We start from the raw sequence: 18578 nt of genomic DNA, 5'->3' as shown, positions 1-18578 counted from the left end.
CTGTCTTGTGGACAGCACAGGAAATGGGTCAACGCTGTGGAGAAGTTAGAGGTTGTTCCTACTACTGGTCCTGGAACAGAGATGTTTTTTTTAATTATGAAAAAATATGTTTTTATTGAATATTTAAAACATATAATATAGTTGCAGTGAAGCCGCTCAACAACCACATCACTCCAGTCATCTAATAGACTCCCAAACAAAGATGTTTTGGATCTGTAATGGTGAAGGTTTGGAATGGGAAATGGGTCATTTGATCCTAGGTATGTGGTCATAGAGGAAGCTTGGTTAGCTTGATCTCTGACTTACACCATGCCAGATGGAGGAGAAATTCCATCCTCTAGCCACACAAGGTGTCCATTCAAATTATTACTTTATGATGCTTACATTTTTTTATTGACCTTTTAAGGTAAAATGGTGGTTTGGTGGCTAGAGGAGGAGAGAAAGAGAAAGGAGAAAGAGATTGAGAGGTTAGAGAGGAGGGGAGAAGGAAAGAGAAGGAGAGAAGAAAGGAGGAGAGAGGAGGCAGACAAGAGAAGGAGAGATAATAAAGAAAGTGAGGGGAGAGAAGGAGAGGGAGAGAAGGAGAGAGAGAGAAGGAGAGAGGGGGAGAGAAGGACAGAGAGAGAAGGAGAGAGGGAGAGAGAAGGAGAGAGAGGAGAGAGGATGAGAGAAGGAGAGAGAAGGAGAGTGAGCTGAACCAAGCCTAGTACAAGAGAAGTCAGAAAGAAAATAGTAAATTGATAAGAAGGAGATTCAGAGTGAAAGTGTGAACGACTGAGAGAGAGAGAGAGATAGAGCTGCAGCCCTGATGAAGTCCATCAACACAAACTGCCATGTGAGAATTCCACTGCGTCTCCATGGTAACGGAGCGTACCATGTGAAGCTGAGTGGTTTGACCCAGGGTGAGGGTGGCCTGAGGGCCTGTGGCAGAGAGGCAGGGTCACTGGACCGGTCTGGTGTGGGCAGTCTGTGAACAGGCTTATCTCTTGAAGTCATCACTCTCACAGAGGACAGGGAGGGAGGAGGAGGGGAGGAAATGAGGAGAGGAGCAGGGAGCTCCAGTGCAACTCAGAATTAATTTCTCTCCACAGGCAGAGGCAAGCTGTCACTGTTATGATGTGTGTGTATGTGTGTGTGTGCACACATACTTGTGGTTCACGCCATGATTCATTAATGAGAAGATATTGGGTTTTGCCTGTGTGATCTCTTGCAGTACTTAAGACTCAATCTCTTTCTCTCACTCTCTCTCTCTTGCAGCCCAAGGTGCCGAATTCAGACTGGCGTTACTCTGCCTCACTTAGGACTGGAATGCAGAGGTAAGCACATATATCCTTTTACCATTCCTCAATAAGTGTCCGCTGTCCATAAGAATGATAATTCACATTTCACCAGTATTCCATTCCTCTAATCCCTCTTAAATCATAAACTACTCTAGCCATTGCCCTCCACCAAAGGAACCTCTCATGATGCTGCTTGTTTAACAAACCCCATTGAACTACAGAGTCATTTCCTTCTCTCAAAACATTACAATTAAATCAGATATTATCCTATTTATAAGCATCCGTTTGACAGTCTTCTATCAGCTTGGCCATTGGACAGTAGTAGACAGACAGAGAGTGAGGGGTGAACAAGGGGTCAGTGAAAGACTGAGGGGACTGAAGGAGGGATGGAGAGAGGGATGACAGGGAAGGCAGTCAGGTGGAAATATGGCCCGTCGGGACACTGGGAATGCACAATTCAGGGATCACATTACCCATGAGACATTGGGCCACTAGCTGCTGTGGGTATGGTCTGAGCCTGACTCAAACGAGTAGCATCCTAATGAGAGGGAGGGACCAAGTTAACGAGCAGAGCCAGCCATAACGAGCCAGGTGAACCACATCGCCCACTGCACTGCGCCGGGGCCATCTCATAGTGTACACACACACACACACACACACACACACACACACACACACACACACACACACACACACACACACACACACACACACACACACACACACACACACACACACACACACAGGTTTGTCCCTCCGGCCGTGGCGGACAGCATTGTGAAAGTGATGAGGAACATGAGAGATGACAGAACTGACAGCGCTTTCACATCTCGCTGTAAACAATGTCTGCCTGTCCGTCCGTCCTACTGTCTGCTCAGAGACATGCTGCTTTTTCAGGGTCAACTAGTGCTCAGTGATTAACCAAAGTTTACCCCCCCCATTTATCAAAGACCTAATTAACCAATGTCGGTTCAATTACTTGAATTCCCATTTAGTTCTAGTTGTTTTTGTGAGCCCAACACACTGTTTCTCTATAGAGACTTCTCTATAGAGACATCAAATCAAGAACAAACTGCGGGGCGTTGTAGTGAGTTTTCAACAGGAAAATATTCTACCTAGTTCAGCCCAGACGACGTGGTAAATAACTTCAATGACCAGAAACCATTGCACCTATTCTTCTCGGCGATGCACATAGACCCTATGAGAGAGGAATGTGCACAACACAGCCACGACTTGAGCAATGAAGACCGTTTGTGAGGTAGCTCTACCCAATTCATAGTTGTTGCAGTCTTGAAAGTGTGCCTTATCGTCTTAAAATAACTACTAAAATAGTGATTTCGTCAGACAGCTCTGCAGCATGGACAGCTGTGGCAAAACCAATGATCACAGGCTATCCTTTTCACTAGCCAAGAGGAGCCTGGCTCGTTGGGGAGCACAGTGACAGCGCTAGATGGTTGTCTGGCTGTCTGTCTGTCTTTCTGGCTGGCTGGCTGGCTGTCTGGCTGGCTGTCTGGCTGGCTGGCTGTCTGTCTGTCTTTCTGGCTGGCTGGCTGTCTGGCTGCGACTGCCTGAACTGAGATGATGACTTTAAGAAATTAAACAATGAAGTCATAAAAAATCTAATCAGAATATACACAACTGAAGTATTTTATTAAAGTAAAGTAGTGTGAATAAAAGATGGTTAATAAGTTATAAGCAGTAATTGACAGTCCCTACTGTCATGGGGCTCTTATTAAATCCTTTATTCTGTGTTGTTAGAGACAATGGAATGTTTTCAATGTTTTGGCAATTGCACATTCTCAATATTTAGATTTTCAATTCAAAAGCTAAAAAAATAATATTTCAAGATCATATTTCATAATGCGTTTAATGTAAAAAAGAATGAATCCAAACCGAAATCAAAAACGACTATTATTTTTTGCAAACCGAAGCAAAATCGACATCAAAAAGCACAAATTGCTCAGCACTGTGGTCAGCACTATGATCAGCACTATGATCAGCACTATGATCAGCACTATGGTCAGCACTATGATCAGCACTATGGTCAGCACTATGATCAGCACTATGGTCAGCACTATGATCAGCACTATGATCAGCACTATGATCAGCACTATGGTCAGCACTATGATCAGCACAAATTGCTCAGCACTATGATCAGCACTATGGTCAGCACTATGATCAGCACTGTGGTCAGCACTATGATCAGCACTAGGATCAGCACTATGATCAGCACTATGGTCAGCACTATGATCAGCACTGTGGTCAGCACTATGATCAGCACTAGGATCAGCACTATGATCAGCACTATGATCAGCACTATGATCAGCACTATGGTCAGCACTATGATCAGCACAAATTGCTCAGCACTATGATCAGCACTATGGTCAGCACTATGATCAGCACTGTGGTCAGCACTATGATCAGCACTATGATCAGCACTATGATCAGCACTATGATCAGCACTATGATCAGCACTATGGTCAGCACTATGATCAGCACTATGGTCAGCACTATGATCAGCACTATGATCAGCACTATGATCAGCACTATGGTCAGCACTATGATCAGCACTATGGTCAGCACTATGATCAGCACTATGGTCAGCACTATGATCAGCACTATGGTCAGCACTATGATCAGCACTATGATCAGCACTATGATCAGCACTATGATCAGCACTATGATCAGCACTATGATCAGCACTATGGTCAGCACTATGATCAGCACTATGATCAGCACTATGATCAGCACTATGGTCAGCACTATGATCAGCACTATGATCAGCACTATGATCAGCACTATGGTCAGCACTATGATCAGCACTATGATCAGCACTATGATCAGCACTATGGTCAGCACTAGGCTCAGCACTAGACTCAGCACTAGACTCAGCACTAGACTCAGCACTAGGCTCAGCACTATGGTCAGCACTAGGCTCAGCACTAGGGTCAGCACTAGGGTCAGCACTAGGCTCAGCACTAGGCTCAGCACTAGGTTCAGCACTAGGTTCAGCACTAGGTTCAGCACTAGGCTCAGCACTAGGTTCAGCACTCGGTTCAGCACTCGGCTCAGCACTAGGTTCAGCACTAGGTTCAGCACTAGGTTCAGCACTAGGCTCAGCACTAGGCTCAGCACTAGGCTCAGCACTAGGTTCAGCACTAGGCTCAGCACTAGGTTCAGCACTCGGTTCAGCACTAGGCTCAGCACTAGGTTCAGCACTAGGCTCAGCACTAGGTTCAGCACTAGGCTCAGCACTAGGTTCAGCACTAGGTTCAGCACTAGGCTCAGCACTAGGTTCAGCACTAGGCTCAGCACTAGGCTCAGCACTAGGTTCAGCACTAGGTTCAGCACTAGGTTCAGCACTAGGCTCAGCACTAGGTTCAGCACTAGGCTCAGCACTAGGTTCAGCACTAGTCTCAGCACTAGGCTCAGCACTAGGTTCAGCACTAGGTTCAGCACTAGGCTCAGCACTAGGTTCAGCACTAGGCTCAGCACTAGGTTCAGCACTAGGTTCAGCACTAGGTTCAGCACTAGGCTCAGCACTAGGTTCAGCACTAGGCTCAGCACTAGGCTCAGCACTAGGTTCAGCACTAGGCTCAGCACTAGGTTCAGCACTAGGTTCAGCACTAGGCTCAGCACTAGGCTCAGCACTAGGTTCAGCACTAGGTTCAGCACTAGGTTCAGCACTAGGCTCAGCACTAGGTTCAGCACTAGGCTCAGCACTAGGCTCAGCACTAGGTTCAGCACTAGGCTCAGCACTAGGTTCAGCACTAGGCTCAGCACTAGGCTCAGCACTAGGTTCAGCACTAGGTTCAGCACTAGGTTCAGCACTAGGCTCAGCACTAGGTTCAGCACTAGCCTCAGCACTAGGTTCAGCACTAGGCTCAGCACTAGGTTCAGCACTAGGCTCAGCACTAGGTTCAGCACTAGGCTCAGCACTAGGCTCAGCACTAGGTTCAGCACTAGGTTCAGCACTAGGTTCAGCACTAGGCTCAGCACTAGGTTCAGCACTAGGCTCAGCACTAGGTTCAGCACTAGGTTCAGCACTAGGTTCAGCACTAGGCTCAGCACTAGGTTCAGCACTAGCTTCACCATATATGTGTTTGTCTTTGTATCATGAGTTATAATTTAATGTTTTATGTGTCTGTCTACAGTATAAGTCTCATTGTACGAGTACATTAATGTGTTTGTGTGTCAGATTAATACGAGTGTAACATCCTAGTGTCATTAGTGTTACACCGATTCCCTCATAATTACAGCACAGTTTAATGTGAGTTAATTGGCTAGAGCAAATCCTTCTAATGCATTGAATCTCTTGTTACTTTAGCATGGAGCCCTACTTTATCCCTCCCTCCCTCCCTCCCTCCCTCCCTCCCTCCCTCCCTCCCTCCCTCCCTCCCTCCCTCCCTCCCTCCCTCCCTCCCTCAATCTGAATGTTGATGTATCTCTTTATGCTCTAATCTAATGAGATTACAGTTTGCTTGAAACATTTTGAGAGATTTTGAATGTATACCCCAAACACAATATCAACTTGTGTAATGATGTTGAGCTGCTTAGTTTTGTAGCCCTACATCTGTTTCACTGTAATTATGAACCATGCTTATCCAGAGGGCAGTGTGTCTATATGGGTTCATGGCTATAAGTATGACAGACGCAGACAGACAGACAGACTTTCAGAGGGACACAAGTAAGAGGTGAGACAATGAGAGAGAGAAACAGATACAGCCATTAGCTGAGGGAACATGCCTTTTGGTCCCGTGTTCCCCATTAATAATTGACTCCAGCTCTAAACAGCAGTCTACACAAAATGGCCACCCTACCAAATCTCTATTCATCTCCTTACACCGCTACACAAAGACAGGAGGACATACACACACACACACACACACACACACACACACACACACACACACACACACACACACACACACACACACACACACACACACACACACACACACACACACACACACACACACACACACACACACACACACACCACACACACTTTTCAATATAGCTAGAGTGAAAAATTGATAGCAAGAAAGAGAGGGAGAGGGAGAAGGGACAAATGAATAAAGAGAGAATGGGGGGAGGGAGAGAGAGAGGGAATCAGATAGGAAGAGAGCGAGGAGAGGATGGGAATCGAGCTGTGATTGCCTGACCTTGGACGTGTAAATGCGCGCACGGACACACACTGTGTACGCGCAGACAACCAGACGTGTGTAGAGCATTGAGAAGAAGTGCAACTAAAATGGTGGCTATCCTGCTACCTCCTCCCACAAGGTTCTCCTTCCTTTTGTCTCTCTTACTGTATATGTTCAACTATTATATCATACAACACTTTAATTTACCTCATGGAGAACATGTCCTTGCAGCTGAACATTGACGTTTTTGAGTATAGAGGTGGGGGAAAACGTAGAGAATTTTCATAGTCAATAACATATTGGCTTGTGTGTCTGTGTGAGTGTGTGTGTGTGTGTGTGTGTGTGTGTGTGTGTGTGTGTGTGTGTGTGTGTGTGTGTGTGTGTGTGTGTGTGTGTGTGTGTGTGTGTGTGTGTGTGTGTGTGTGTGTGTGTGTGTGTGTGTGTGTGTGTGTGTGTGTGTGTGTGTGTGTGTGTGTGTGTGTGTGTGTCTGTGTGAGTGAGAAACACAGCAACAGAGACAGTGAAAGGCAGAGCAATTCCTGCCGAAGTGGCTAATGGTTTCTTCTCACCTGACCTTAGTGAGACTAAATGAGACCCAGTTCTCCAAGCAGGGACAAATGGGAGGAGAGGAGAGGGGGATGAAAATGGAAGCGCAGGGGGGATTGAGAGAGGGAGAGCACTGCCTTAAAACCACCTGCATGGGTTTCTGTCTTTATCAGGAGATGTTCTGGTACCTGGTTCCATCCTCTATCTTGCTAACACAATAAAGAGAAAGATGGAGAGTCTCTTAAATCCTCAGTTAAAACCCTGCTCCGTAGCTCACTATTCCAGAAGGTGCTACCCCTGTTGGGATAAATGATACTGGAATACGCAGATTGTTTCAAAAGCGACATGAAATGCTCCTGAACCTTTGCATAATTAAACTCCGTAATGATGTTTTGAAGTTTGAATAGAGGACAACGGATTTTAGTGAAATGTGATCCGTTACATTTGAATATGGTGGGAGTCTGTGTGTTTAAGGTTCTGTGTTTGCTGTGTTGTGGCCGCACTCTGTCTCTCTTTTTTTATCACACTACAAAGCTCAGTCAAATTTTAGTGGGAGGGTGTGCTGAAATCCCTGGGGTGGGCGTGATTTATCCTAATCCAGGGTCCTGCTTGAGTTCCTCAGATGGAATTGGCTGACCCCCACTACTGACTGTATACACACACACACACACACACACACACACACACACACACACACACACACACACACACACACACACACACACACACACACACACACACACACACACACACATCCTGTGGTTCCCTGCCATGGTTCAATTATATCATTATGGGGAAAATGCAGTGAGAGTGGATTGCGTCCACAGCAGCTTATCGCTGCTGCCACTATAATATTGTGCTCAGCCAGAAAATGTGGGTGTGTTTGTGTGTATGTACTCGAAAAACACTCTCATAGTATACCATCAGACTGTGTGTGTGTTATATTTATCCGACGGCCAACCGGGAAGATGCAAGGGGTTCCTCACTCAGTGCTCTCTGGTGTTCAAGCTATAGATCGGGCCATGATCGCCTACATCATCTCTCTACTCTCAGGCAAGGCCCTGGCGTGGGCAACGACGGTGTGGGAACAGCAGCCACCATCCATATTAGCCTTCACTGCCGAGCTGCGACGAGTCTTCAACCACCCAGTCAGTGGACGAGGCTGACAAGGCATTCGAGGAGCTCAAGGGACGGTTCACCTCTGGACCCATCCTCGTCCATCCTGATCCTACCCGCCCCTCCGTGGTTAGAGGTGGACACCTTGGACACAGTAGCAGCAGCGATCCTTTGACAGCGGAAAGAGGGGGATAAGAAATTGCACCCCTGTGCCTTTCTCTCCAAGCAGTTCCCGTCAGCGGAACACAGCTATGATGTAGGCAACGGGGAGCTCTTGGCAGTTAAGTGGGCCCTTGAGGGGTGGAGACACTGGTTGAAGAGTGCACCTCAACATTTTGTGATCTAGACTGACCATAAGAACTTGGTCTCTTTTCAAGAAGCCAAGAGGTTGAACGTTTGAAAGGCTAGATGGGCTCTGTTCTTTAACAGGTTGAACTTCACACTAGTCTATTGCCCGGGATCCAAGAATCAGAAAGCAGACGCCCTGTTCTGTCAACACAATGTCTCTAATGAGGAGAGGGACTCCGAGCCCATCATCCCCAGCTCCCACATTGTGGCCCCCGTGATATGGAGTATTGAGACCACGATCCGACAAGCCCAGACCTGAGAACCTGACAATGGCGGAGGACCCACTAACAGACTTTATGGTCCACGATGAGTCTGTTCCCGAGTACCACAATGAGGACACTCCTCTAAATTAACCAGGCATCCAGGGGTTAATCGGACACTAGAGTTCCTGAGGCGGAAATTCTGGTCTCCCAACATGATTGAGGATGTGAGATCCTTCGTTACAACTTGCTCCACCTGTTCCCAAAGCACAACAGTAACCGGCTGGGTTGCTCCAACCTCTGCCTATCTCCAGCCAGGCCCTAGTTTCACCTGTCCATAGACTTTATCACAGGGTTACCCCCATCCCAAGGGCTTACCACTATCCTGGTGGTCATCGATTGGTTTTCCAAGTCAGCCTATTTCGTCACCTTACCCAAGTTTCCCTACACGGACTTCCCCAGGACATTGTCTTGGATTGTGGGCCCCAGTTCGTTGCACGGAAAGCCTTCTTCTCCCTGTTGGTGGCGTCGGCGAGTCTCTCCTCAGGGTTCCACCCACAGTCGAATGGGCAAACAGACTGGGCCAACCAGGAGCTGGAGAAGTTCCTCCACTGTTTAATCTCCACCCAGGTCAGCAACTGGAGCAAGTTCCTTGTCTGGGCAGAGTTTGCTCACAACACACTGCCAAACTCGTCCACTGGACTGTCGCTGTTCGCGTGTCAGTTTGGGTTTTGGAAACTTAGTGTTTGTTGTTTTTCAAGTGTACTGTGATCCTGCGGCTTCCGTTTCTCAGTAAAGTATTATGTTTATCCTTAACCACTGATTCCTCGTCTGGTCTCTTCTCTGCACCTGGGTCCAACCTCACCATGTCACAGTGTGTTATATTTCCCAGTGTGTAACCTCTGAGTGTGTGTTATATTTCCCCAGTGTGTAACCTCTGAGTGTGTGTTATATTTCTCCAGTGTGTAACCTCTGAGTGTGTGTTATATTTCTCCAGTGTGTAACCTCTGAGTGTGTGTTATATTTCTCCAGTGTGTAACCTCTGAGTGTGTGTTATATTTCTCCAGTGTGTAACCTCTGAGTGTGTGTTATATTTCCCCAGTGTGTAACCTCTGAGTGTGTGTTATATTTCTCCAGTGTGTAACCTCTGAGTGTGTGTTATATTTCTCCAGTGTGTAACCTCTGAGTGTGTGTTATATTTCCCAGTGTGTAACCTCTGAGTGTGTGTTATATTTCCCCAGTGTGTAACCTCTGAGTGTGTGTTATATTTCTCCAGTGTGTAACCTCTGAGTGTGTGTTATATTTCTCCAGTGTGTAACCTCTGAGTGTGTGTTATATTTCTCCAGTGTGTAACCTCTGAGTGTGTGTTATATTTCTCCAGTGTGTAACCTCTGAGTGTGTGTTATATTTCTCCAGTGTGTAACCTCTGAGTGTGTGTTATATTTCTCCAGTGTGTAACCTCTGAGTGTGTGTTATATTTCCCAGTGTGTAACCTCTGAGTGTGTGTTATATTTCCCCAGTGTGTAACCTCTGAGTGTGTGTTATATTTCCCAGTGTGTAACCTCTGAGTGTGTGTTATATTTCCCCAGTGTGTAACCTCTGAGTGTGTGTTATATTTCTCCAGTGTGTAACCTCTGAGTGTGTGTTATATTTCTCCAGTGTGTAACCTCTGAGTGTGTGTTATATTTCTCCAGTGTGTAACCTCTGAGTGTGTGTTATATTTCTCCAGTGTGTAACCTCTGAGTGTGTGTTATATTTCTCCAGTGTGTAACCTCTGAGTGTGTGTTATATTTCTCCAGTGTGTAACCTCTGAGTGTGTGTTATATTTCTCCAGTGTGTAACCTCTGAGTGTGTGTTATATTTCTCCAGTGTGTAACCTCTGAGTGTGTGTTATATTTCCCAGTGTGTAACCTCTGAGTGTGTGTTATATTTCCCCAGTGTGTAACCTCTGAGTGTGTGTTATATTTCTCCAGTGTGTAACCTCTGAGTGTGTGTTATATTTCCCCAGTGTGTAACCTCTGAGTGTGTGTTATATTTCCCCAGTGTGTAACCTCTGAGTGTGTGTTATATTTCTCCAGTGTGTAACCTCTGAGTGTGTGTTATATTTCTCCAGTGTGTAACCTCTGAGTGTGTGTTATATTTCTCCAGTGTGTAACCTCTGAGTGTGTGTTATATTTCTCCAGTGTGTAACCTCAGTGTGTGTGTTTGTGTTGTTCCAGCTCAGTGCACATGGAGGAGTCGTCGGTGATGCAGGGAGCCCAGGGGGTTCTGGTCCAGAACTGGCCGACCGTGTCTAGCGCCACCGGAGGTAAGAGCCGGGCCCCGACCCTACACACTGAACTGCTCTAATCTTGACCAACCCAGACCAAAGCAGATGCAACCAGACTAAGATCACCCTGACTAATGAATCCTGACCAATCCAGAACAATCCAGACTGCCAAAGCAAACCTTTACTGACTTTGACTGACACATTTAACCCAGACCAACTATAACTTAACTGAGGTAGAGATCAAGTACTCAATCACCCTGACTCTACTGCTCACCGCCCCACTCAGAGTAAATCACACATGTTCTGTGGGGGGGAGACAAACCTGTTAGTTTACACAGACTACACCACTGCCTGGCATACAGCTGTAACCAGGCATTTCAGCTATACAACAAAGAAAGGAATCTGCAGGGGAAGGACAATACACATTTTCGAGGACTGTGAAAAGGACCAGGAAAACAGGTTTCAGACGGTAAACTTGTACCAGAACGGCAGTGTCGTGGTCCAGGGCAGTGAGGCTCCACTCAGCTCTTTTGTGCAGGTCTTCCCCACCCTGGAGAAGATAGTGGGGGAAAAAGGACAAGGACAGCGCCCCTACCTCTCCCCTCACCTCAGGCACTCCAACAGCAGGAGCACAAACACAGATCCACCAACAGGTCTATCCTAGCCCCCCTCCCCCTGCCCGTCTACAACCACCAGAGCCAAGACCACACCACCATCAGTCTGCTGAAAGACAGGCTGGCTCTGTTAGAGGTATGAGTTACTGAGCTAAAATAGCAGCCCCCCGCTACACCCTCTCCAGCCCAGAAACAGAGCTTCTACAGGACCAGATTAACCATTGCGGGACACAACTAAAGAACTTGTCCAGGAGCTGAGATCAAGAGAACCTTACCACAGCGCTTGAGGAGGTAAAGGCCATCATGAGGAGTGGGCAAGTGCAGGTGAAGTAGGAGATGGATAAGGAGTCTGTCAACAAGAAGTTGAAGGGAACAGACTGTAGATACTCCTAGAGAGCCCCCCCACCCCCCACCCCCAAGAGAGTAGGCAACCTGGTCAACAGAGAGGAGCAGGGGAGAGTAGACAGCCTGGTCAACAGAGAGGAGCAGGGGAGAGTAGACAGCCTGGTCAAAGAAGAGGAGCAGGGGAGAGTAGACAGCCTGGTCAAAGAAGAGGAGCAGGAGAGAGTAGACAGCCTGGTCAACAGAGAGGAGCAGGGAAGAGTAGACAGACTGGTCAACAGAGAGGAGCAGGGGAGAGTAGACAGACTGGTCAACAGAGAGGAGCAGGGGAGAGTAGACAGCCTGGTCAACAGAGAGGAACAGGGGAGAGTAGACAGACTGGTCAACAGAGAGGAACAGGGGAGAGTAGACAGACTGGTCAACAGAGAGTAACAGGGGAGAGTAGACAGACTGGTCAACAGAGAGGAACAGGGGAGAGTAGACAGACTGGTCAACAGAGAGGAACAGGGGAGAGTAGACAGACTGGTCAACAGAGAGGAGCAGGGGAGAGTAGACAGCCTGGTCAACAGAGAGGAACAGGGGAGAGTAGACAGCCTGGTCAACAGAGAGGAGCAGGGGAGAGTAGACAGACTGGTCAACAGAGAGGAACAGGAGAGAGTAGACAGCCTGGTCAACAGAGAGGAACAGGGGAGAATAGACAGACTGGTCAACAGAGAGGAACAGGAGAGAGTAGACAGACTGGTCAACAGAGAGGAGCAGGAGAGAGTAGACAGACTGGTCAACAGAGAGGAACAGGGGAGAGTAGACAGCCTGGTCAACAGAGAGGAACAGGGGAGAGTAGACAGACTGGTCAACAGAGAGGAGCAGGAGAGAGTAGACAGCCTGGTCAACAGAGAGGAGCAGGAGAGAGTAGACAGCCTGGTCAACAGAGAGGAGCAGGAGAGAGTAGACAGCCTGGTCAACAGAGAGGAACAGGGGAGAGTAGACAGACTGGTCAACAGAGAGGAACAGGGGAGAGTAGACAGACTGGTCAACATAGAGGAACAGGGGAGAGTAGACAGCCTGGTCAACAGAGAGGAACAGGGGAGAATAGACAGACTGGTCAACAGAGAGGAGCAGGGGAGAGTAGACAGCCTGGTCAACAGAGAGGAGCAGGGGAGAGTAGACAGCCTGGTCAACAGAGAGGAACAGGGGAGAGTAGACAGACTGGTCAACAGAGAGGAGCAGGAGAGAGTAGACAGCCTGGTCAACAGAGAGGAACAGGGGAGAGTAGACAGCCTGGTCAACAGAGAGGAACAGGGGAGAGTAGACAGACTGGTCAACAGAGAGGAACAGGGGAGAGTAGACAGACTGGTCAGCCGAGAGCAGCAGGAGAGAGTAGACAGCCTGGTCAACAGAGAGGAGCAGGGGAGAGTAGACAGCCTGGTCAACAGAGAGGAACAGGGGAGAGTAGACAGACTGGTCAACAGAGAGGAACAGGGGAGAGTAGACAGCCTGGTCAACAGAGAGGAACAGGGGAGAGTAGACAGACTGGTCAACAGAGAGGAACGGGGGAGAGTAGACAGACTGGTCAACAGAGAGGAACAGGGGAGAGTAGACAGACTGGTCAACAGAGAGGAACAGGGAGAGTAGACAGACTGGTCAACAGAGAGGAGCATGGGAGAGTAGACAGACTGGTCAACAGAGAGGAACAGGGAGAGTAGACAGACTGGTCAACAGAGAGGAACAGGGAGAGGAACAGGGGAGAGTAGACAGACTGGTCAACAGAGAGGAGCATGGGAGAGTAGACAGACTGGTCAACAGAGAGGAGCAGGGGAGAGTAGACAGCCTGGTCAACAGAGAGGAACAGGGGAGAGTAGACAGACTGGTCAACAGAGAGGAGCATGGGAGAGTAGACAGACTGGTCAACAGAGAGGAACAGGGGAGAGTAGACAGACTGGTCAACAGAGAGGAACAGGGGAGAGTAGACAGACTGGTCAAAAGAGAGGAACAGGGGAGAGTAGACAGCCTGGTCAACAGAGAGGAACAGGGGAGAGTAGACAGACTGGTCAACAGAGAGGAGCATGGGAGAGTAGACAGACTGGTCAACAGAGAGGAACAGGGGAGAGTAGACAGACTGGTCAACAGAGAGGAACAGGGGAGAGTAGACAGACTGGTCAACAGAGAGGAACAGGGGAGAGTAGACAGACTGGTCAACAGAGAGGAACAGGGGAGAGTAGACAGACTGGTCAACAGAGAGGAGCAGGGGAGAGTAGACAGCCTGGTCAACAGAGAGGAGCAGGGGAGAGTAGACAGCCTGGTCAACAGAGAGGAGCAGGGGAGAGTAGACAGCCTGGTCAACAGAGAGGAGCAGGGGAGAGTAGACAGACTGGTCAACAGAGAGGAACAGGGGAGAGTAGACAGCCTGGTCAACAGAGAGGAGCAGGGGAGAGTAGACAGCCTGGTCAACAGAGAGGAACAGGGGAGAGTAGACAGACTGGTCAACAGAGAGGAGCAGGGGAGAGTAGACAGACTGGTCAACAGAGAGGAACAGGGGAGAGTAGACAGACTGGTCAACAGAGAGGAACAGGAGAGAGTAGACAGACTGGTCAACAGAGAGGAACAGGGAGAGTAGACAGCCTGGTCAACAGAGAGGAACAGGGGAGAGTAGACAGACTGGTCAACAGAGAGGAACAGGGGAGAGTAGACAGACTGGTCAACAGAGAGGAACAGGGGAGAGTAGACAGACTGGTCAACAGAGAGGAACAGGGGAGAGTAGACAGACTGGTCAACAGAGAGGAACAGGGGAGAGTAGACAGCCTGGTCAACAGAGAGGAACAGGGGAGAGTAGACAGCCTGGTCAACAGAGAGGAACAGGGGAGAGTAGACAGACTGGTCAACAGAGAGGAACAGGGGAGAGTAGACAGACTGGTCAACAGAGAGGAACAGGGGAGAGTAGACAGACTGGTCAACAGAGAGGAACAGGGGAGAGTAGACAGCCTGGTCAACAGAGAGGAACAGGGGAGAGTAGACAGACTGGTCAACAGAGAGGAACAGGGAGAGTAGACAGACTGGTCAACAGAGAGGAACAGGGGAGAGTAGACAGACTGGTCAACAGAGAGGAACAGGGGAGAGTAGACAGACTGGTCAACAGAGAGGAACAGGGAGAGTAGACAGACTGGTCAACAGAGAGGAACAGGGAGAGTAGACAGACTGGTCAACAGAGAGGAGCAGGGGAGAGTAGACAGACTGGTCAACAGAGAGGAGCAGGGGAGTAGAGTAGACAGCCTGGTCAACAGAGAGGAACAGGGGAGAGTAGACAGACTGGTCAACAGAGAGGAGCAGGGGAGAGTAGACAGACTGGTCAACAGAGAGGAACAGGGGAGAGTAGACAGACTGGTCAACAGAGAGGAACAGGGGAGAGTAGACAGACTGGTCAACAGAGAGGAGCAGGGGAGAGTAGACAGCCTGGTCAACAGAGAGGAGCAGGGGAGAGTAGACAGACTGGTCAACAGAGAGGAGCAGGGGAGAGTAGACAGACTGGTCAACAGAGAGGAACAGGGGAGAGTAGACAGACTGGTCAACAGAGAGGAACAGGAGAGAGTAGACAGCCTGGTCAACAGAGAGGAACAGGGGAGAATAGACAGACTGGTCAACAGAGAGGAACAGGAGAGAGTAGACAGCCTGGTCAACAGAGAGGAACAGGGGAGAGTAGACAGACTGGTCAACAGAGAGGAGCAGGGGAGAGTAGACAGCCTGGTCAACAGAGAGGAGCAGGGGAGAGTAGACAGACTGGTCAACAGAGAGGAGCAGGGGAGAGTAGACAGACTGGTCAACAGAGAGGAACAGGGGAGAGTAGACAGCCTGGTCAACAGAGAGGAGCAGGGGAGAGTAGACAGCCTGGTCAACAGAGAGGAGCAGGGGAGAGTAGACAGACTGGTCAACAGAGAGGAGCAGGGGAGAGTAGACAGACTGGTCAACAGAGAGGAACAGGGGAGAGTAGGCAGCCTGGTCAACAGAGAGGAGCAGGGGAGAGTAGACAGCCTGGTCAACAGAGAGGAACAGGGGAGAGTAGACAGACTGGTCAACAGAGAGGAACAGGGGAGAGTAGACAGCCTGGTCAACAGAGAGGAACAGGGGAGAGTAGACAGACTGGTCAACAGAGAGGAGCAGGGAAGAGTAGACAGCCTGGTCAACAGAGAGGAACAGGGGAGAGTAGACAGACTGGTCAACAGAGAGGAACAGGGGAGAGTAGACAGCCTGGTCAACAGAGAGGAACAGGGGAGAGTAGACAGACTGGTCAACAGAGAGGAGCAGGGAAGAGTAGACAGCCTGGTCAACAGAGAGGAACAGGGGAGAGTAGACAGACTGGTCAACAGAGAGGAACAGGGGAGAGTAGACAGACTGGTCAACAGAGAGGAACAGGGGAGAGTAGACAGCCTGGTCAACAGAGAGGAACAGGAGAGAGTAGACAGACTGGTCAACAGAGAGGAACAGGGGAGAGTAGACAGCCTGGTCAGCCTGGACAGAGGGGAGAAAGAGAGGTCAACAGGGGAGAGTAGACAGCCTGGTCAACAGAGAGGAACAGGGGAGAGTAGACAGACTGGTCAACAGAGAGGAGCAGGGAAGAGTAGACAGCCTGGTCAACAGAGAGGAACAGGGGAGAGTAGACAGACTGGTCAACAGAGAGGAACAGGGGAGAGTAGACAGACTGATCAACAGAGAGGAACAGGGGAGAGTAGACAGACTGGTCAACAGAGAGGAACAGGGGAGAGTAGACAGACTGGTCAACAGAGAGGAACAGGGGAGAGTAGACAGACTGGTCAACAGAGAGGAGCAGGAGAGAGTAGACAGCCTGGTCAACAGAGAGGAACAGGGGAGAGTAGACAGCCTGGTCAACAGAGAGGAGCAGGGAAGAGTAGACAGCCTGGTCAACAGAGAGGAACAGGGGAGAGTAGACAGACTGGTCAACAGAGAGGAACAGGGGAGAGTAGACAGACTGGTCAACAGAGAGGAACAGGGGAGAGTAGACAGACTGGTCAACAGAGAGGAACAGGGAGAGTAGACAGACTGGTCAACAGAGAGGAACAGGGGAGAGTAGACAGACTGGTCAACAGAGAGGAACAGGGGAGAGTAGACAGACTGGTCAACAGAGAGGGCAGGAGAGAACAGTAGACAGACTGGTCAACAGAGAGGAACAGGGGAGAGTAGACAGCCTGGTCAACAGAGAGGAACAGGGGAGAGTAGACAGCCTGGTCAACAGAGAGGAACAGGGGAGAGTAGACAGCCTGGTCAACAGAGAGAACAGAACAGGGGAGAGTAGACAGCCTGGTCAACAGAGAGGAACAGGGGAGAGTAGACAGACTGGTCAACAGAGAGGAACAGGGAGAGTAGACAGACTGGTCAACAGAGAGGAAGGGGAGAGTAGACAGACTGGTCAGGGGAACAGGGAGAGTAGACAGACTGGTCAACAGAGAGGAGCAGGAGAGAGTAGACAGCCTGGTCAACAGAGAGGAACAGGGGAGAGTAGACAGACTGGTCAACAGAGAGGAGCAGGGGAGAGTAGACAGCCTGGTCAACAGAGAGGAGCAGGGAAGAGTAGACAGACTGGTCAACAGAGAGGAACAGGGGAGAGTAGACAGACTGGTCAACAGAGAGGAACAGGGGAGAGTAGACAGACTGGTCAACAGAGAGGAACAGGGGAGAGTAGACAGACTGGTCAACAGAGAGGAACAGGGGAGAGTAGACAGCCTGGTCAACAGAGAGGAGCAGGAGAGAGTAGACAGCCTGGTCAACAGAGAGGAACAGGGGAGAGTAGACAGACTGGTCAACAGAGAGGAACAGGGGACAGTAGACAGCCTGGTCAACAGAGAGGAACAGGGGAGAGTAGACAGACTGGTCAACAGAGAGGAACAGGGGAGAGTAGACAGACTGGTCAACAGAGAGGAACAGGGGAGAGTAGACAGCCTGGTCAACAGAGAGGAGCAGGAGAGAGTAGACAGCCTGGTCAACAGAGAGGAACAGGGGAGAGTAGACAGCCTGGTCAACAGAGAGGAGCAGGGGAGAGTAGACAGCCTGGTCAACAGAGAGGAACAGGGGAGAGTAGACAGCCTGGTCAACAGAGAGGAGCAGGGGAGAGTAGACAGCCTGGTCAACAGAGAGGAACAGGGGAGAGTAGACAGCCTGGTCAACAGAGAGGAGCAGGGGAGAGTAGACAGCCTGGTCAACAGAGAGGAACAGGGGAGAGTAGACAGCCTGGTCAACAGAGAGGAACAGGGGAGAGTAGACAGACTGGTCAACAGAGAGGAGCAGGGGAGAGTAGACAGCCTGGTCAACAGAGAGGAGCAGGAGAGAGTAGACAGCCTGGTCAACAGAGAGGAACAGGGGAGAGTAGACAGCCTGGTCAACAGAGAGGAGCAGGGGAGAGTAGACAGCCTGGTCAACAGAGAGGAACAGGGGAGAGTAGACAGCCTGGTCAACAGAGAGGAGCAGGGGAGAGTAGACAGCCTGGTCAACAGAGAGGAGCAGGGGAGAGTAGACAGCCTGGTCAACAGAGAGGAGCAGGGGAGAGTAGACAGCCTGGTCAACAGAGAGGAGCAGGGGAGAGTAGACAGCCTGGTCAACAGAGAGGAACAGGGGAGAGTAGACAGACTGGTCAACAGAGAGGAGCAGGGGAGAGTAGACAGCCTGGTCAACAGAGAGGAACAGGGGAGAGTAGACAGACTGGTCAACAGAGA

The 18578-nt window shown here is 49.5% G+C and overlaps 1 protein-coding gene across 36 annotated transcripts in view; it reads left to right on the top strand.

Moving 5' to 3' along the window:
• The window catches only part of LOC118372108 (protocadherin alpha-C2-like), a 220161-nt gene that overhangs the window by 176227 nt on the left and 25356 nt on the right, over nucleotides 1-18578 (top strand). For all 36 annotated transcript variants that reach the window (XM_052488244.1, XM_052488268.1, XM_052488240.1 and 33 more), the window contains 2 exons: nucleotides 1258-1316; nucleotides 10857-10945. In XM_052488244.1, coding sequence (XP_052344204.1) covers nucleotides 1258-1316; nucleotides 10857-10945 — 148 coding nt within the window. The remainder of the gene's footprint in view (nucleotides 1-1257; nucleotides 1317-10856; nucleotides 10946-18578) is intronic.

The sequence above is a fragment of the Oncorhynchus keta genome, chromosome 30 (genome assembly GCF_023373465.1).
Source record: "Oncorhynchus keta strain PuntledgeMale-10-30-2019 chromosome 30, Oket_V2, whole genome shotgun sequence".
Lineage (NCBI taxonomy): Eukaryota > Metazoa > Chordata > Actinopteri > Salmoniformes > Salmonidae > Oncorhynchus > Oncorhynchus keta.
Note: the sequence above shows the minus strand (reverse complement) of the source record. Positions and strands in the feature narration are given on the sequence as shown.